We start from the raw sequence: 21,483 nt of genomic DNA, 5'->3' as shown, positions 1-21,483 counted from the left end.
CCAAATTTCAAAGCCGTGGTGGGGAACGGACCAAACTAGACGTTTGAAACTAACCCAAGCTTCATTAAAGTCTTCAGTGGGACCTTGCTTAAAACTTGTAATCTGACTTGTAAGGGCATTAGTTTTCTGTGGTGGAAAATACTTCTTGTAGAATGCAAGAGCTACTGAAGTCCAGTTTGTAATTGCGTCGGTCTCCATATCCAAGTCACGAAGCCACTAGCTTCATCATCTCTTAAAGAGAAAAGAAACAAAGTATGTTTGACTTGATCTTGAGTCACCCCACCTGTCAATGGAATAGAACAGTAATATGTAACAAACTTCTCCATATACTTTGCGGGGTCCTCTCTAGCTTTTCCTCCAAACATATTTCTCTCTACAAAGCTTATATAAGAAGGTTTGATCTCAAAGGTCCCTTTATCAGTGGTAGAGAGCTTGAAACCCTTAGGAATAGAAGCAACCGTGGGTTCGGAATGACTTGCCAAGGGCGGCATATTTGATGTTGTAGAAACCACAAGTGCAGAAATATGTGTGTCCTCTTCAAAGGACGAATCTTCTGCAAAGGTATACCGCTCGTAGTCAAGTGTACTCAAGTCTTCCACCTGACTTACTTCTCTTTGAAATTTTCGTCTGTACCAAAAAGTCTTCTCTGGCTCGAGATCAAAAGGTATAATCTCTAACCTGTTAGACCTAGGTATACATAAAAACAACAAGAAAAGATAAAACTGTCTCAAGGAACTGATGCTCCCTGAGACAAAAGACAAAAATAAACAAAAACAAACAGAAAAATTGGTGCCTCCCCGATAACGACGCCAAATTTGATAAGGTTAAAGTCGTATCACCTTATTCAAAATAAATCCTATAATACTACCAACAAATAGCTAGCAGTAAGTAGGGTATTGATGCAATCCAAATTAGTAACTCGGAGTTGGTTGATAAGCTGCCTGTGAACACTCGCGGTGATAGTTTGAACAACTTGATTCGTGGTTTTCAGCCTATGGGCTTAAATTTTGCTTCCTATGTGAATTTGCTAAGTATGGAGCAATGGGGATGATTGTGGCACGCATTCCAAGGAGAGGACGGTCCAAGATGACGTTTTTATTCTACATTTCAGATTAAGTTTGTTAAAATAAAATCTGAAGTTTATCTAGTATTTATTTGGTGCATTGAACTTAAAGTTTTAAATGTTGTAATCAAGTGAAGAGTGATTGCTCAACTCTTCACATTTTGGACTGTTTGGAAAGCTCTTTTGAAAGCTATATAATGCCTTGTTGTTTATGAATAAAATCATCTCATAAATTACAAACAAACACTTGTGTTAAAAATCGTTTCTTGCTTAGAAACAAAACTGATTTGATTGAAACATGATTTCGATTAAATTCCCGAGTTGTTGATCAATAGGTCTTGATCTCACTCACCTTGATCAAGTAATAGGTCTTTCTTGTTCAAATATGATCCCCTTATACACAAATATCAGAACTAGTCATACCTAGTACGTTTGGTTCACCAAAAAACAGTCCGTTATTTTAAAGGCTTCCGTTGTCTAGATAAAATAGTTTGGAGATTGTGCATACCTAGTACGAACAGTATATATCTCTGTCCATTTGTTTAAGTTTCCGCTATCCAAATCGTATCATTTTTGGTATCCGAGCTTCGGCTCTTGATCCTTGAATGATTATGTCGATAGACTTCAATAGTCTAAAATTCATTCATGAATTACGTGAGGCTTTGAAACATGCTCGCCAAACTGATGAGTGTTGGCAACCCAGGAGAGGAGAACGAATTATTGACGCATTCAAGGCGAGTGACCTTCCTGAATTCAATGGAGGGGCTGATCCCAAGGCCTGTTTGGAGTGGGAACGGAAAATCGATCACTTATGAAAGAGGTGTAGGTTTGCAATTCTGAAATTGAGTAACGGAGCATCGTTGTGGCATGAGGCGTTGAAGCCTAAGAGGGTCCGAGAAGGCAAGGAGAAAATTGATTCTTGTGAGTCCCTCAAACGGAAACTACGGAAAAGGTATGTACCATCGACCCATAGGCTAACTACTTATCGCAAAATCACTGATTTGAGACAAGGCAATATGAGTGTTAGTGAGTATTTAAATGAATTTCAGAACCTGGCTATTATGGGTGAATTGGAGGAACAAAAAATTGCTCGATTTTTGCGTGGTTTAAATTATAATATTGCTAGTACGGTTGAGCTTTACCAATTTTATGATTTTGATACTTTGTGTAGTCTTTGTTTGAAAGTGGAATCCCAAGGGAAATCTAAGTATGGGAGTGGGTCGAGTTCAGAATCGAGTAAGCCTAAAATATGGTCTAAACCTGAGTTTAAATTTGTTGGTACTCCTAATAACGAGGCCGTGCCTAATACTTCGAGTGGCAGCCCTAAAAACACCACTGGTCAGAGCTTTAAAACCTCGGAAAAGAGACTAGTTTGTCTTAGGTTCGATGCTTTAAGTTTCAAGGATTCGGTCATTATCAAAATGCGTGTCCTAATCAACGAGTTGTGACCTTAAGAGAAGCCTTAGAGTGTCGGGATGAGTTGTTGGCCGAGGAAGAACAAATGGATGAATTTCTGATTTCTAATGATGACCAGGAGCGGGAATAAGAAGTAGAGGGTTATGAGGCACCTCATGTCGATACTAGTTTGGTATTGCAAACTTTTAAAGTTGATTCTAAACCAATTGAGTCGGGACAGCGGAACCAACTGTTTCATACTAATTGTAAGGTGAATGATAGATGGGTGAGTCTAATTATCGATGGAGGGAGTTGTACTAACGGTGCCTCTACTGAAATGGTGTCTAAATTGGGTCTTAAGACCACAAAACATCCCCGTCCTTATGCTTTGCATTGGCTTGATAATAGTAATAGTGTTAAAGTCACTAAACAGGCCCGTGTGAACTTGACTATGGGTTCGTATGTTGATGAGATTTTGTGTGATGTTATACCCATGGATGCCTATCTTATCTTCTTGGGTCAACCTTGGCAATTTGATCAGGATGTATGCATCAGGGGAGGTGTAATGTGTATGAATTGAGGGATAAGGGAAAACGAATTGTGCTCAAGCCTCTATTACCTCAAAACAGCCGTGTTGCTGCTACAAACATAGTTCCCAAGGCTGGTATATCGTTGTTGATTTGAGAACGGGATGTAGAGCGTGCTATTGATGATGGTGAGCGAGTTTTCTTACTGGTTGCTAAGGAAAATTCGAGTTCTAATGTTGTTTTGCAGGAACATGGCCGATTTGATAAACTCCTTATTGAGTTTAGTGATGTATTTCCCGATAATTTGCCAATTGGTTTGCCTCCTATTCGGGACATTGAACATCAAATTGACCTTATTCCGTGTTCATCTCTCCCAAATAGGGATGGGTATCGTTGTATCCCGAAGAAACAAAGGAACTCCAAAAGCAAATCTATGAATTGATGGCTAGAGGCTATGTTCGTGAAAGTATAAGTCCTTGTGCTTTACCAGTGCTACTTATGCCAAAGAAAGATGGGTCATGGAGGATGTGTGTTGATAGTCATACAGTGAACAATATAACAATCAAATACCGCTTCCCAATTCCAAGGCATGATGATATGCTTGACGAGCTTCATAGTTTGTTTATTTTCTCAAAAATCGACCTTAGAAGTTGTTACCATCAGATTTGAATGCGTGAAGGTGATGAATGGAAGACGACTTTCATTCATCATCTACATGGGTTGTATGAATGGACCGTCATGCCATTCGGTCTTATTAATGCTCCAAGTACCTTCATGAGATTGATGAATGAGGTACTTAAATCTTTCTTGGGCAGATTTGTTGTGGTTTATCTTGATGATATATTGGTGTATAGCAGGAGTGTTGATGGTCATTTTGAACACTTGAGGCAAGTGTTCAAAACATTGTGAAATCAAAAACTTTATGGGAAGCGTGAGAAGTGATCTTTTCTTGTGGAGACCGTGGTTTTCTTGGGATACGTGGTGTCCAAGGATGGTGTCTCGGTTGATCAATCAATGATTGAAGCAATTCGATCATGGCCGGAACCTAAAACCGTTAGTGAGGTACGATCTTTTCATGGGCTTGCTTCGTTTTATCGTTGATTTATTCGAGATTTCAGTACCATTACTAGCCCTATTACGGAGTGTTTGAAGAAGGGAAGTTTTAATTGGGGCGGGGCTGCTAAGCAAGCTTTTGAAACAATTAAGGATCGGTTGTGTACCGCTTCTATCTTGGCTTTACCCAACTTTACTCAACCTTTCGAGGTCGAGTGTGATGCTAGTGGCGTGGGAATAGGGGCTGTTTTGATTTAAAGTAAAAGACCTATTGCCTACTTCTCGGAGAAATTGGGTGGAGCTAGATTGAATTATTTCACTTATGATAAAGAATTTATGCTATTGTTCGGGCTCTTGATCATTGGAGTGACTATCTTCGTCCTAACCATTTTATATTGCATTCCGATCACGAATCTTTCAAGTATATTAATGGGCAGCAGAAATTGAATCCAAGGCACGCAAAATGGGTTGAATTTTTACAATCATTTCACTCTTCATCCAAATATAAAGATGGGAAGAGTAATGTTGTAGCCGATGCCTTATCTCGTCGTTATACCTTGCTGTCCACACTTGATGTTCGTCTCTTAGGCTTTGAAACTTTGAAGGATTACTATGGTGAAGATGGAGACTTTGGTGCAATATATCTTGAGTGCAAATCAGGAGCTAAGGGAGAGAGTATTTGATTCAAGACGATTTTCTTTTTAAAGGAAATCGACTTTGTGTTCCTAAGCATCCTATTCGGGAACTACTTGTAAGGGAAGCTCACGGTGGAGGGCTAACTGGTCATTTCGGGGTAGCTAAGACCATGGAGGTCTTGAAAGAGCATTTCTTATGCCTACGATTGCAAAACGATGTTCATAATATCGTGGGTAAGTGTGTTTTTTGTCAAGTTTCGAAAAGTAAGTTCAAACTGGGCGAATATACTCCTTTGGCAATTCCGGTCAGACCTTGGGACGATGTTTCAATGGACTTCATTGTTGCTTTGCCACGAACTTACCGTGGTAAGGATGCTATCATGGTGGTGGTTGATCGTTTCTCAAAGATGGCTCATTTTGTTGCTTGCCATAAAACCGATGATGCTCCTAATGTGGCTGATTTGTACTATCGGGAAATTGTGAGGTTACATGGCATTCTAATAACTATTGTGTCGGATCGGGATTCTAAGTTCTTGAGTTACTTTTGAAATACATTATGGAGGAAAGTGGGTACTAAGTTATTGTTTAGTACCTCTCATCATCCTCAAACGGATGGGCAAACTGAAGTCACAAATCGAACCTTGGGTACTTTGTTGCGTGGGCTTGTGAGCAAGACACAAAAGGATTGGGATCTCAAGTTTTCTCATGTCGAGTTTGCTTATAATCGATCACCTACTTATGCTACTAATCATTTTCCATTTGAAATTGTGTACGATATTAATCCTTATCTTCCTTTGGATTTAATTCCGTTGCCTAACGATGAATTGGTGCATAAAGATTCCGAATCAAAGTTGAAAGCGATGTTGAAACTCCATGAGCAAGTCCGGGCCAGAATTGAAACCGTGAATGATGCCTATCAAAGTAAGTCCAACAAAAATAGAAAGCCGAGGGTGTTCGAGATTGGAGAGTTGGTTTTGGTGCATTTGAGGAAGGAACGATTTCCGAGCAAGCGCAAGAATAAGCTGATGTCTAGGGCCTAGGGTCCTCACAAAATCGTGGATAGGGTCAACAACAATACTTACAAGGTTGAACTTCCCGGTGATTATGGTGTTCACGCCACTTTTAACGTTGTTGATCTCTTTCCTTACTTGGATAACGATGGCCTAGCTGAATTGAGGTCAATTCCTTTTCAAGGGGGAGGGGATGATGTGATCCAAATTAGTAACTCGGAGTTGGTTGATGAGCTAGCTGTGAACACTCGCGGTGATAGTTTGAGCAACTTAATTCGTGGTTTTTAACCTATGGGCTTAAAGTTTGCTTCCTATGTGAATTTGCTAAGTATGGAGCAATGGGGCTGATTGTGGCATGCATTCAAAGGAGAGGATGGTCCAAGATGACGTTTTTATTCTACATTTCAGATTAAGTTTGTTAAAATAAAATCTGAAGTTTATCTAGTATTTATTTGGTGCATTGAACTTAAAGTTTTAAATGTTGTAATCAAGTAAAGAGTGATTGCTTAACTCTTCATATTTTTGACTGTTTGGACAGCCCTTTTGAAGGCTATATAATGCCTTGTTGTTTATGAATAAAATCATCTCAGAAATTACAAACAAACACTTGTGTTAATAATCGTTTCTTGCTTAGAAACAAAATTGATTTGATTGAAACGCGATTTCGATTAAATTCCCGAGTTGTTGATCAATAGGTCTTGATCTCACTCACCTTGATCAAGTAATAGGTCTTGCTTGTTCAAATACTATCCCCTTATACACAAAAATCAGAACTAGTCGTAGCTCGTACGTTTAGTTCACCAAAAACAGTCCGTTATTTTAAAGGCATCCGTTGTCTAGATTGAACAGTTTGGGGATTGTGCGTACCTAGTACGAACAATCCATATCTCTGTCCATTTGTTTAACTTTTCGCTGCCCAAATCGTATCAGGTATCGTATCCACATGGAGCGGTCATAATTAGTTTGCTAAAATCCAAGTTCGTCTTAAAGTAACAATTCTTGCGGGTTTTGATTGTTTGTTTGCTAACAACTAATTGCAAAAAGAGTAAAGACTGTAAACAATAATACTATAAGTCTAGGATTTAGGTTCACTAGGTAGTTTATTCAGGGGTGAGACTTAACTTATTGATAGAGCTAATTATGTTGTTTAAGGTTATATGATCGATCGATTCAATATTTCTTTAGATCTAAGTTAACATGAAATCACTATCATTAAATTATCTCTATTCAGTTATCGCAGCCTGTATTGATTCTAACCCAATCGGTGAAAGTCTCAATTCGCTATACTAGTCAATTTACCTTGGCCAATAACTAACTAGATGAAGAACAATAAACTGAACAACAATGAATAAGCATTTTTAACTATCAATTCATTAATTAATTCCCCCTTCTAACAACCTCGATCCCCATTCACCCAAGATAAGAGAATTAGCTACTCATATTAAATGGAAGAACAACAACAATAATTGATGAAGACATAATTAAAGACAATAAATAAGAACAAAGAAATAATAGCATGAACTAAATTAATAATTAATGAGGAAATATTAAGTACCTTGACGAATAATGAAGAACGGAATTAGATCCAAAAGTAAGAAAAATAATCTAAACTAAAAGTATTTTGAGAGTTTTCTAGGGTAGCAATACGAAACTAAGTAAAGCGTAAATAAAATAGGGTACGATTCTAGGTATTTATAATAAAACAAAAATGACTTCAGGAAAATTGCGGATTATTCCTCGATCTAGCCTCGAAGTACTCGTCCGAGTACATGCTTCCTCGATCGAGCCCTCTTATACTTGATTGAGGCATCACTTGTTTCTGCTCCTTTCTTCGTGTTGTCTTCTTAAATTCTCTTCCTTTATTCTTATGGATTTCTGGGCCATGCTCCGTGTATTCCCCCATGCCTACTTCGCGATGGCCATTTCGTTCCTTTGCTCCTCAAATGCATCATTCCTACATTAAATATCCAATAGCGGAAGTATCATCGTTCTAACATAAAAGGCATGTAAATGATATAATTTAGCACGAAAACCGTATCAAAAGCAACTAAGGGGAGGCATATATATGTATATAATTATGACTCATCACAGCATCGGCAGGTTATTGGGACCATCAAGGATAACAATGGTGTTGATCAACATGATATAAACAAAGTTGGTTTAGCCTTCCAGGATTATTACCAGAATTTGTTCGGGTCTGCAAATGCTGCTGGTTTGAGAAATATCGGTATATCTCATCAAGAAAATTCGGATTATAACGAAATTATGAAATATGAAATTACGAGTCATAAACGAAATTGCATAAACAAAAGAATAGAGATTAGAATTAACCTTCGGTGCTAACAATTTGGCCTAAGAACAAATATCGAGATCGATATTCTCCTAATCGTTGCACCCTAGATGCTCCGAGAAATGCCTTTTTTTTTGCTAGAAAGATAACCCTAATTCCAAATTATTTTTAGGGTTTTTAGTGATGAGAGTATTAGGTCAAAAAAACAAGTAAAGAAATGATCCTCCCCTTTCTCCTTTTAACCGTCCAAGAGGAGAGAAAAGTGGGGGAAGATCATTTTTTTTTCCAAAACCGTGTAACCAACCAAAAATAAGGAGAAAAATCTTCTTATTTTTAGGTTGTTTTCAAATTGTATAAATGTGTATAATTATCAATTGTCATTTATGTCGTCACGTATTAATAAGTCCACACACAACAGTTTGTAGTCGATTTATTAATACCGGTCTGTCAACATTTATTATGACAATTTCGTATAATATATACATTAACTATAAATATCGCATATTTATAATTTTCTAATTAAATATAACCGTTTATGTTTAATTACGAATTAACATTTTAATTCATTTAAGCTAACATTATATACATTAATTAAATATAACAGTTTATATTCAATTTACGAATTAATAATTAATTCGTCTCAGCTGATATTATTTAATTGTATTAAATAATCGACTCATCATCACATTAACTAACCTTTTAGTCAAATACATGGACTAATCTTTTAGTCATATAAGGCATCAATGTGATTATATTTTCATATAATCACATCTCTCAAACACATCCTTTAGGTGTGACTTTTAGGGACCAGTTAATCACCGCCATCAGTATGATAATAACGTCAAACTTCTAGCAAGCCAACCGTTATTAGTGAACGTTAATCAACTGATAAAATACTAAGTATACCCTGTGAACCTATAAGAGATTTATACACTTTATCACACTAACTGTGGAGGACACTAGCTCCAACAGCTGGTAGGTTTGATAATGTTCCTACTGGCTCTATAGTCCTTGATGAGGAGATAACTGGTCTTATTTAACCTATCTCTACTGAAGATATTAGAGCAGCTGTTTTCATTATTGACTCAAACAACAGTCCAATAAGTGATGGGTTCTCTGTTAGGTTCTTTAAATCAGCTTGAAGTATCACTGCAAATGATTTTTCTAAAACAATCAAAAGTTTTTCAAGAAGGGTAAAATGGCTTAGCAAGATAACTCAATTATTATTTCTCTTATTCCCAAAAAAGAAACTCCAAGTACTGTAATGGATTTTAGACCAATATCTTATTGTAAAGTTTTCTATAAAACTGTTAGTAAAATTTTAACTAATAGGCTGCAATAAGTGCTTCCTCGTATAGTTAGTGAGGAGCAGGCTGCCTTTATTAAACGTAGGAGCATCCAACAAAAAAACTTGTTGTCTCAAGCCTTGGTTAAAGGGTATAATAAAAAGTTTATTCTCCCAGATGCCTGATTAAGGTTGGCATTAGAAAAGCATTTGATTCCTTGCAATGGAACTTTGTAGCTGGTATGTTACATGAGTTTCGTTTCTATGAGCAGTTCATTAAATGGATCCTTGGGTGTATTACTAGTACCTGTTTTTTTTCTGAAACTTAATGGAGGGTTGTCTGGGTTCTTTTCTGGTAAGAGTGGCATTAGACAAGGTGATCCCCTCTCACCTTATCTCTTTGTTCTTAGCATGAAGGTCTTGTCCAGTTCTCTGAGAGTTTCATGTCAAAATCCCTTGGTGTCTTTCCATCCCAAGTGCTGCAAGTTCAATTTAACCCATTTAATCTTTGCTGATGACTTGATGGTGTTTATTATAGGTGGTGTACCTTCAGTGAGAGATGTTCAACAGGTCTTAGCTGATTTTGCCTTGCTATCTGGTTTAAATGCTAATATGGAGAAGATTAGTATATTCTTTGGTGGTGTTTCTCAGGATATTAAAGATGCAATCTTAGCTGAAACTGGATTCACTGTTGGAGAGTTTCCATTTAAATACTTGGGACTACCTCTTGGAACAACCAGATATTCAGTTATTATATTTGATAATCAAATAATCAAAATTCAAAAGAAGATGCAATATTGGTCAACCAAAATCTTACTTATGCTGGGAAAGTTCAGTTAATCAATTCAGTCATCTTTGGAATTGAAAATTATTGGTGCTCTAGTGTCTTACTTCCTCAATATGTTCTTCACAAGACCACAAAGCTTAGCAGGAACGTTTTTTGGGGCGTTCAAGATGAGGGGAGAAAGCTTCAGTTCAATAGTTGGGCTCATATTTGTGCTCCTTTGAAGAAAGGTGGGTTTAATGTTAAGGATGTGCATACTTGGAATATAGCTTTACTGCTGCACTTGATTTGGAAGTTGTCTGCTACTCCTGTTGTTCGTTAGGCAAGATGGCATCGGTATTATGTTTTGAAGAATGATAACAATTAGACTATTGCTTCCAAAGATCAGTTTTCTGTCAGTATGAAGGGCATTTTAGCAGCTAGGGACTTCTTGATTAATCAAGCTGGATCAATTCAGATCACCAATGCCTTTTGGATTCCTGGGGTACAGGGGGTAAATATCGGACCAACATCATTTATGATTATCTTTTGCAGACTCTTGACCAAGATGACTGGCATTCAGTGTTATTCCATTCGAGTATTGTTCCTAGTCACAGACTTATTGCAATCCTTGCAGCTCAAGGAAAACTGGCAACTGTGGATAACTTACAGAAAAGGGGGTTTCAGTTGGCAAATAGGTGTTGGTTGTGCAAACAGGAAACTGAGACTCATCAACATTTATTTTTTAGACTCCTTTTCTCAGGCAATTTGGTCTGGTTTGCAGCATTGGTAGCAGCTGTCTGTGCAGGTTTCGGGTTTGGAGGAGGGGATAAAATGGAGCTATGATCATGGAAGTAAAACTGGTTGGATTACTGCTTGGTGTAGGGCTACTCTTGCTGCTGCCATCTATAGGATTTTGATGGAACATAATGCAAGTATTTTTCAAGGCTATGAGCATTATGCTAAGAATCTAATAGATAACATGATGTAAAACCGGGTACCAAATCGGTGTGAATGTTAGACACAAAAGGGGACTGATTTGGTGAAGTGTTTTGAGTGATATTTTTGTGTTTTTAGAGTTTAGTTTGCAGCGGAAAATGTTTAAGTAAAATGGATATGGATTAGCTAAGAAACCTCGCAAGATAACTCAACTAAAACTGGAATCTCCAACCAAGACCACACAGGAACAAGGAGGGAAACAAAGGATATTTCAACCAAGAACACACAGTAAACAAGGCTGAAATAAGGCGCCGACCTCGCAAGGAAGACAAGAACACTCGCAAGCATTCAAAGTTTGAGAGAAAATCTCTACACTTGGGTTTATATTTCTGAAAATTGGATGATTACAAATGTGGGAGGCTTGGTCCTTATATAGTAAAAGATGTGCTTGGGCTCCAAGGTAACATTAAATGCTAGGGGCAATTTCCTAAGCAGCTTGGGCTCCAAGGCATTATTTAAGACTATGTAGAAAAAATATGCTAGATTTTTGTAAAAACTAGGTGAGGAAAACTAGGTGAGGAAGACTAAAATCATCCTCTAACTTGGACGGCACTCCTTGGACGGCACTTCTCGGATCAACTAGAGCTCGATGTCCAACTTATCATTGTGACATAACTCGCATTTCTTTTAGCGCCAAAATAAGGACTCGGATCAGCGTTAAGTAAGAGTGCGCTAGAGCTCGATATTGCTCCCGCATCATTCTCTCCTTCTTCAAAAGAATTTGTCCTCAAATTTTCATCATCCAAGTATGGAGATAGATCACCAATATTGAAAGTAGCACTTACACCACCATATTCATCAGGGAGTTCAATTTTGTAAGCACTTTCACCGTAGCGCTCAAGCACTCGAAATGGACCATCGGCCCTTGGCATTGACTTGTTCTTTCGCTTAGAGGGAAACCTCTCCTTGCGAAGATGTAACCAAACAAGATCTCCCACCTTGAATGTAGGCTGTTTACGATGCTTATTATCTTTCTCCTTGTATCTTGCATTAGCCTTCTCAATTTGAGCTTTGATTTGCTCACAAGTACGCAAGAATGCAGCTTGTTTTTCCTTAGCTTCAAAACTTACCGTCTCCTTCTTTGGAATGGGAATAAGATCAATAGGGAGATAAGGATTTATCCCATAAACGATCTCGAATGGTGCACGGCCAGTAGTCATAGACGGTGTACGATTATAGGCAAACTCAGCATGTGCCAACTTCACATCTCAATCCTTTGTGCTCTTACTCACTAAACCTCGTAACAAACTTCCAAGAGTTCGATTTGTCACCTCCGTTTGACCATCAGTTTGGGGATGGTGAGAAGTACTAAATAACAGCTTAGTACCAACCAAACGCCACAACGTCTTCCAAAAGTAGCTTAAAAACTTAGTGTCTCGATCCGAAACAATAGTTTTAGGAATGCCATGTAGACGAACAACTTCCTTGTAATACAACTCAGCAACCTTAGAAGCATCATCAGTTTTGTGACATGGTATGAAATGAGCCATTTTTGAGAATCGATCAACCACCACCATGATTGAATCTTTACCTCTTTGAGTTCGCGGCAACCCAACAATAAAATCCATGCTTACCTCGTTCCATGGTTGTGTAGGGATGGGTAAGGGAGTGTAAAGCCCTTTAGTGAATGAACTTTTCGATATTTGGCATGTAGCACACCTTGCTATCACATCTTGCACATCCTTGAGCATCTTAGGCCAATAGAAGTGCTCTCCAAGGATATCATAAGTCTTATTGACGCCAAAGTGTCCAGCCAACGCTCCTCCATGCGCTTCTTTAACCAATAGCTCTCGAATTGAGCTCTTAGGAATACAAAGCTTGTTTCCTTTGAACAAATATCCTTCTTGCACCGAGAACAAATTAGTAGGACTAATAAGTTCATTTGAAAAATCAGGATCATCTTTGTATAATTCTTTCAATTGCTCAAATCCAAGTAACCTCGCATCAAGTGCAACAAGCAAACAATGCCTCCTTGAAAGCGCATCAGCCACAACATTAGAGTTTCCCATTTTATACTTTGAAGAAAAGGTAAAGGATTGTAGGAACTCTACCCATCTGGCATGTCCTGCATTCAACTTTTGTTGCCCATGAATGTGCTTTAGAGCCTCGTGATCGAATGCGAGAACAAATGGTTTTGGGCGAAGATAATGAGCCCAATGATCCAGTGCTCGCACAATCGCATAGAACTCTTTGTCATAGGTGGAATACTTCAGCCTTGCTCCACCCAATTTCTCACTAAAGAATGCAATAGGTCGTTTCTCTTGGATTAGAACAGCTCCAACTCCAACTCCGCTAGCGTCGCATTCAACTTCGAACAATTTGTCAAAGTTGGGCAAAGCTAGAATAGGTGCTGAACACAACTTATCTTTGATCTCATCAAATGCCTTTTGTGCACTTGGATTCCACACAAACTCTCCTTTCTTTGTTAGCTCGGTGATAGGTGCAACAATAGAGCTAAAATTCTGAATGAACCTTCGATAAAACGAAGCCAATCCATGAAAACTTCTAACTTCAGTAGTTGTTTTAGGGATAGGCCACGATTGAATTGCTTCCACTTTTGAAGGATCAACGCTAACCCCTTCTTATCCAACGATATAACCAAGAAAGGTCACACTAGGCACCATGAACATGCATTTCTCGCGCTTTCCATAAAGTTTCTGTTCTCTTAACTTCTCAAATACCTTTCTCAAATGTTCCATGTGTTGCTCCTTATTTTTGCTGTAAATAAGAATGTCATCATAATAAACAACAACAAACTTATTAAGAAATGGCCTTAGGACCTCATTCATCAGCCGCATGAAAGAACTAGGAGCATTGCATAACCCAAATGGCATAACAAGCCACTCATACAACCCTTGCTTTGTTTTGAAGGCTGTTTTCCATTCGTCACCTTCTCGAATCCTCATTTGATGATAACCACTTCGAAGATCAATTTTCGAGAACACACGAGCTCTATTCAACTTATCAAGCATATCATCTAGCCTCGGCATAGGAAAGCGATACTTGATTGTAATATTGTTCACCGCTCGGCTATCAATACACATACGCCATGTCCCATCCTTCTTGGGTACCAAAAGAGCAGGTACGGCACAAGGACTAAGACTCTCTTGCACATAGCCTCGATCAATCAACTCTTGCACTTGTCTTTGCAACTCTTTAGCCTCTTCTGGATTGCATCGATAGGCTGGTTTGTTCGGAAGTGTAGCTCCTGGAATAGGATCAATTTGGTGCTCTATGCCACGCTTAGGAGGTAATCCAAGTGGCAACTCTTCCGGGAACACATCACCAAACTCATTCAACAACATTTGGACAGTCTCGTCATGAACTCCAATTCCTTCTTCCACATCTCGAACCATAAGAACATAAGCTTGTTCCCCTTGTTCTAATGCTTCAACAAATTCTTTAGCATTCATAAACAAATTCTCATTTTTCTTCTTTACTTTGTTAGGTGACAAGGGTTTCAAGTGGAATCTGTTTTTACCCTTGCTAACAATGTAAATGTTATCCCTTCCTTGAAGAACAACTTCTTTATCAAACTGCCATGGTCGTCCCAATAGAATATGACACGCACTCATGGGTAACACATCACACCATACTTTATCTTCATAGGGACCCATAACAAATGAAAGTAAAGCTTGTTTCTTGACTTTAATCCCACTGTTTTCATTCAACCAATGCAGCATATATGGTTTATGGTGATTACGAGTCTCAAGCTTAAAGGAATCCACCAATTCAGTAGCAACCGCATTTGTGCAAGACCCACTATCAATAATCAAATTGCAAGTCTTACCATGCACCTTACAACGAGCATGGAAAATCTGCTCACGTTGCTCCATTTCAATCGGTGTGGATTGAATATGCAAGTTTCTCACCACAAATATCTCCTTATCAGTGTCATATGATGGTTCGACAATATGAGTGTGAACCTCATCATGTTCTTCATCTCCATCGTTCTGGACAGAATTGACCTCCGTCTCATTTGTCACCACGAAACATGGAGTAATCTCACCTAACTCTTGAAGAGTAAGCGCTCTCTTTTGGGGACATTCGTTAGCGATGTGTCCATAACATTGGCACTTAAAGCATCTCCTAGCACCCATATTTTTAAAATCAGTAGCAACTCCTTTGCCTTTGTCTTTGGGTTCTTCCTTTTTGGCTTCCTTACTGGACGATGATGTAGCGCTTGACTTATAAAAAGGATTAACACCCTTAGAACTATCACGAGCAACCAGGGGTTTCTTTCCTTTGTCCTGCTTTTCAAACTTAAGAGCAAGCTTACACACATCATTAAAATCAAGGAAATTCTGAACTTCAACTCGTTGGGCCAATGAAGGACTCAAACCCTTAATGAATCGAGCAATTTGCATCTCCTCCCGTTCCTCAAGGTCACACACCATAATTAGTCTTTCAAACTCCTTAATGTAATCGGTCACACTTAAATTACCTTGAGAAAGAGATGTAAGCATCAAGTACTGCTCTTGTTCATAGTCTCTTGGCATGAAGCGTTTTTGCAAGTGCTTTTTCAACTTATTCCAAGTCTCAATCTTACTCTTTCTTTCTCGCCTTCTTTGTTTATTAAGGTTCTCATACCACAAGGATGCATACTTGGTCATTTTCAAGGTAGCAACATTGAATTGCTTGTGTTCATCATAGCCTTTATATTCAAAGACTCTCTCCGCTTGTCTCACCCAATCTAGGAATTTTTCAGCATCAAGTTCCCCTTCAAACTCCGGGATATCAAGTTTTAATCCACGATCATCATCATTATTCCTCCTTGGTTCAGGAATGGAATGATGGCTCTCATCGGAATCTGAACTTTCAACGTGCCTCCTCCCCTTCTTTCTAAGAGTATGATTACAAATCTGATCAATCTTGTAATTCATTTGTGTCATTCGTTTTGTTAAGTCATCCATACGTTCCTCCCATGGTTCTTGATATGAACCATCATGAGACATCTTTTTTTTTTTCTCACGGGTGAACAGTACCAGACGTGAACAGTAAGTTTTTTTTTTTTTTCACGGGTGAACAGTACCAGGCGTGAACAGTAAGTTTTTTTTTTTTTTTTTTTTTACACTAGCAATGGATCGTCTTGTTTATGGAAAATCAAGAGGCGAAGCTCTGATACCAATTTGATGTAAAACCGGGTACCAAATCGGTGTAAATGTTAGACACAAAAGGGGACTGATTTGGTGAAGTGTTTTGAGTGATATTTTTGTGTTTTTAGAGTTTAGTTTGCAGCGGAAAATGTTTAAGTAAAATGGATATGGATTAGCTAAGAAACCTCGCAAGATAACTCAACTAAAACTGGAATCTCCAACCAAGACCACACAGGAACAAGGAGGGAAACAAAGGATATTTCAACCAAGAACACACAGTAAACAAGGCTGAAATAAGGCGCCGACCTCGCAAGGAAGACAAGAACACTCGCAAGCATTCAAAGTTTGAGAGAAAATCTCTACACTTGGGTTTATATTTCTGAAAATTGGATGATTACAAATGTGGGAGGCTTGGTCCTTATATAGTAAAAGATGTGCTTGGGCTCCAAGGCAACATTAAATGCTAGGGGCAATTTCCTAAGCATGCTTGGGCTCCAAGGCATTATTTAAGACTATGTAGAAAAAATATGCTAGATTTTTGTAAAAACTAGGTGAGGAAAACTAGGTGAGGAAGACTAAAATCATCCTCTAACTTGGGCGGCACTCTCCTTGGGCGGCACTCCTTAGACGGCACTTCTCGGATCAACTAGAGCTCGATGTCCAACTTATCATTGTGACATAACTCGCATTTCTTTTAGCGCCAAAATAAGGACTCGGATCAGCGTTAAGTAAGAGTGCGCTAGAGCTCGATATTGCTCCCGCATCATAACATTAAGTACATTGTATCAGTGAGGATGTATATGAGGAAGCAATCTAAAGTAATGTTAGATAGGCTTTTCTCTTAGGAAGAGCTTGGTGCACTTGAGATTTCTTCTCAAGTTGTATTCTAGTGTGATATACTTGCAAATTTGTAGTTTCTTTTCTTAATGAAATTAAATGATAGTGTAGGGTGATATCCGTATAAGACCCTTTAAATTTAAGGATTATAACGTAAATTTAATATGTGAAACATGGTCATAAACGAAAACAACAATGAAACGATAAAGATTAAGGAATAACCTTCGGTCCTAGTGCAAAATGGCAATGAGAGATCAAAGTAGATCTCCTCCTAAACGATGCACCCAAGATTGTCCGAGAAATGCCCTTGTGCTAGAATGAATCCTCTAATTGCCTTGCAATATTGAGAGGATTGTTTTGTGAGTTTTCGTTGGATGAGAGATCCGAATTTTGAGAGGCAATTTTCTCAAAACCCTAATGTATTTTTGCAAATGACAATTAGGTTACAAAAGAGGAGAGACTCCCTCTTTGTATGGTTCGGCCGTGAGCTTTAGATGGGGAGAGTGGGCTTTCCACTTTCTCTTATTTTTAACTCATGGTACGACCCGAAATGCGCTAAATGTATATGACACGGTTTTATCATAAATCGTCATCGGTTATCGGTTATTAAAGCATCAACTAATAATACGGATTAGTTGAAACATTAATACATGTCCGACAAAGACGATATCGTATAATTAATTTATTCAATATACATTAATCAAATATAAATCGCTTATATTTAATTCACGAATTAATTGCTTAATTCGCCTTAGCCGTTATTATTTAATCCATATTAAATAAAATATCTCAACATCACATTTTGACTAATTATTAGTCAAATAACTCGGACTAACTGGTTAGTCAAATTTGGCATCTACATGACTGTATTTTCATACCGTCACATCTCTCAAACGTATCCTATAGGTGTGACTTTTAGGGACCAGTTGATCACCGCCATCGGTATGACAATAACGTCAAACTTATCTAGCAAGCCAACCGTTATTGATAAACGTGGACCAACCGATTATAATACAAAAGTATACCCTTTGATCCTTTTAGAGATTTATAAGTCCTTGCACTAACTGTAAAGGACACCAGCCCCAACAAGCTCCCACTTGTCCGTACAAGTGTATGTGCAATGACGTTATCCGCACTAACTGGAGGACACCACCTCCAACAAACTCTCACTTGTCCGTACAAGTGTATGTGCGATAACCGATTCTCATATTCATTTAAAATTTCTCCCACTCAATGTAAAACAATTTGCAGATCCGGATCCGCAAAGGTCGTATTTTACAATCGATCTGTATCTAGAGTGGTTTCCCCGACTAGAGAGTAACTTAACTGATAAAACGAATCCGTATCCGAGCATGGCCATGCATTTCGATTCTGACTCCTCGAGTGGCCCTGAGAAATGTCGAGTACCTGATAAAGGCTGAATATCTCCTTCAACTCGAACTCCTTCCGATCTAAGCACAGCATGAAATGACCCAGAAACAATATACTTGGCCCCCTGTTACGGATGACCGTGAGAAAGAAACCAAAGTCACCCAAAATCTGCCTTAGTCTCAAGAGACAGTCGATAGTCAAAAGAATCGACTCTTAGGATCACTATGGAGGTCCTATCCACGACCGGGCACTGAATGTTGTAAAACATTTAGGACTCCACGTTGATGTCACAATTGTGTCCTACGAGATATCCGTATAACTCGCCTCTGTGATTGGTCAGTCAACCGGTTGACTTATGGCTCGTTGAACCCACCATCAACCAACGTCACAAAATAATTACCTTGAGTTATCAGTTCACGTGGGTAATTAAGGACCATAAAATATAATGTTTGTTCAGTTCACTTTGTGGTGTTCAACATTTGTCGTACAAATCCACATGAAAAACAAAATATATAAAATATCAAAACGATGATGTCGTATAGAGTACAAAGGAGAATGAATCTAATCCATAAGAGAGTACTACAACTTATGAACACGTTTAATTCCCATGGAATTAACATGCCCTTCATGCTTATCTTGTCGTAATGGTTTAGTGAGAGGATCTGCTATGTTGTCATCTGTAGCAATCTTTTCTATCACTACTTCCTTTTGCTCCACGTAATCCCGGATTAGATGAGCTTTCCGTTGTACATGTCTAGACTTGTTGCTAGACTTTGGCTCCTTAGCTTGGAATATGGCACCTCTATTGTCGCAATAGATGGTGATCGGGTCATTCGAACTAGGCACTACAGATAGTCCATGTAAGAATTGACGCATCCATATCGCTTCCTTTGTAGCTTCAGACGCGGCATAGTACTCGGACTCGGTCGTAGAATCTCTTTGTAACAGTTTGTTTGGAACTCTTCCGGTGATCTGCAGCGCCATTAAGAGTAAAAACGAATCCAGATCGAGATTTCGAGTCATCACGATCCGTTTGGAAACTAGCATCTGCGAACTTAGGTTGCGCATAGCTTTTGATCGCCTCCATAAGTCAATGCCCAATCTTTAGTCCTCCGTAGGTACTTAAGAATGTTCTTGACAGCCATCCAATGTGATTCACCTGGATCTTTGTTGGAATCGACTTGTCATATACTCAATGCATATGCCACGTCCGGACGTGTGCATATCATGGCATACATGATTGATCCTATAGCCGAGGCATAAGGAATCCGTGTCATGCGCTCTTTCTCTTCCGGTGTCTCGGTGACCGAGACTTGCTCAAATGCACCCCCGGAGCCATAGGAAGAAACCCCTTCTTGGAGTTAGTCATCTTTGAATCTCTCTAGGATTTTGTCTATGTAAGACTCTGATCGAGAGATAACATCCGTCGTGATCTATCTCGATAGATACGGATGCCTAGAATTCTTTGTGCCTCTCCCGGATCTTTCATCTGGAAATGGTTTTTCAACCATACTTTCACCGAAGTTAAGAGAGGTATGTCATTCCCAATCAGGAGTATGTCATCGACATACAATATTAGGAAGACAATCTTGCTCCCACTCGACTTGATATAAAGACATGGTTCCTCGACCGATCGAGTAAATCCATTTTCTTTAATCACTTGGTCGAAGCGATGATTCCAACTCCGAGATGCTTGCTTAAGTCCATAAATGGAACGCTTAAGTTTGCACACTTTCTTAGGATGTAAAGGATCGATGAAACCTTCGGGTTGTACCATGAACAACTCTTCCTCCAAAAAGCCGTTTAAGAAGGCGGTTTTCACATCCATTTGCCAAATTTCATAGTCATGAAAAGCGGCAATCGCTAAGATAATCCGAATGGAACGCAACATGACTACGGGTGCAAAAATTTCATCGTAGTGCAAACCTGGCACTTGGGTGAAACCTTTAGCAACTAGTCGTGCTTTATAGATATCTTGTTGACCTTCCACGAAATGCTTTATCTTGTAAAGCCATTTGCATTGAAGGGGACGAACCTTAGCAGGTAAGTCAACAAGATCCCATACGTTGTTCTCATACATAGAGTCCATCTCGGATTGCATGGCCTCAAGCCATAGCTTTGAGTCGGAACTAGTCATGGCACTTTTATAGGTTGCGGGTTCACTACTCGTTAGGAGTAGAACGTCATCTATGTCATGTTCCTCGACCATACCAATGTATCTGTCTGGAGGAATAGAGACTCTTCCCGACCTCCTAGGTTCCTCAGGAATATTCACGGCCGGGATTGAAGGAATTGGTTCCTCCAATGGTTGCTCGGTATTTGGTTCTAGAATCTCCGACAGGTCGAAGGTTCTATCACTCTTTGCATTCTCGAGAAAATCCTTCTCCAAGAATGTCGCACTAGCCGCAACAAAAACGCGTTGTTCGGTTGGCGAATAGAAGTAATGACCAAGTGTTCCTTTAGGATAACCTATAAAGTATGTCTTGACCGATCGCGGGCCGAGCTTATCCTCGTGTCTCCACTTGACATAAGCCTCGCATCCCCAAACCCGTATAAAGGACAAGTTAGGGACCGTTCCCTTCCATAGTTCATATGGAGTCTTGTCAATGACTTTAGACGGACTTCGGTTAAGTATTAGAGCGGTGACAAAGAGCATAACCCCACAATGAGTCAGGCAACATGGTGTGACTCATCATGGATCGAACCATATCAAGTAGTGTTCGATTTCTCCTTTCGGACACACCATTCAATTGAGGTGTTCCAGGTGGAGTTAACTGTAGGGCAATCCCACAGTCCTTTAGGTGTTGATCAAACTCGTGAGAAAGATACTCGCCACCACGATCTGAACGTAGTGTTTTAATCTTTCTACCCAATAGGTTCTGTACCCTATTCTGGTATTCTTTGAATTTCTCAAAGGATTCACTTTTATGTTTCATTAAATAGACATAGCCATATCTACTTAAATCATCCGTGAAAGTGATGAAATACCTATAGCCTTCTCGTGCGGTGATTGACATAGGACCACATACATCCGTGTGTATGAGTCCTAATAGGTCAGCAGCGCGCATTCCAACACCTTTGAAGGAAATCCGAGTCATCTTACCGATGAGACATGATTCACACGTGCCAAATGATTGAAAATCAAAGGCCGAGATATCT

At 39.0% G+C, this 21,483-nt stretch overlaps 1 protein-coding gene across 1 annotated transcript; it reads left to right on the top strand.

Annotated features, from left to right (window-relative positions):
• The first annotated feature begins 2,795 nt into the window (after positions 1 to 2,795).
• LOC141639946 (uncharacterized) lies at positions 2,796 to 4,721 on the top strand. Its single transcript, XM_074448915.1, has 4 exons — positions 2,796 to 3,002; positions 3,233 to 3,372; positions 3,801 to 3,872; positions 4,370 to 4,721. The coding sequence occupies exons 1-4, from the start codon at positions 2,796 to 2,798 to the stop codon at positions 4,719 to 4,721; spliced, it is 771 nt and encodes a 256-aa protein (XP_074305016.1).
• The last annotated feature ends 16,762 nt before the right edge of the window (positions 4,722 to 21,483 follow it).

This window comes from Silene latifolia, unplaced genomic scaffold, assembly GCF_048544455.1.
Source record: "Silene latifolia isolate original U9 population unplaced genomic scaffold, ASM4854445v1 scaffold_62:4597612-6569265, whole genome shotgun sequence".
Taxonomy (NCBI): Eukaryota; Viridiplantae; Streptophyta; class Magnoliopsida; order Caryophyllales; family Caryophyllaceae; genus Silene; species Silene latifolia.
Note: the sequence above shows the minus strand (reverse complement) of the source record. Positions and strands in the feature narration are given on the sequence as shown.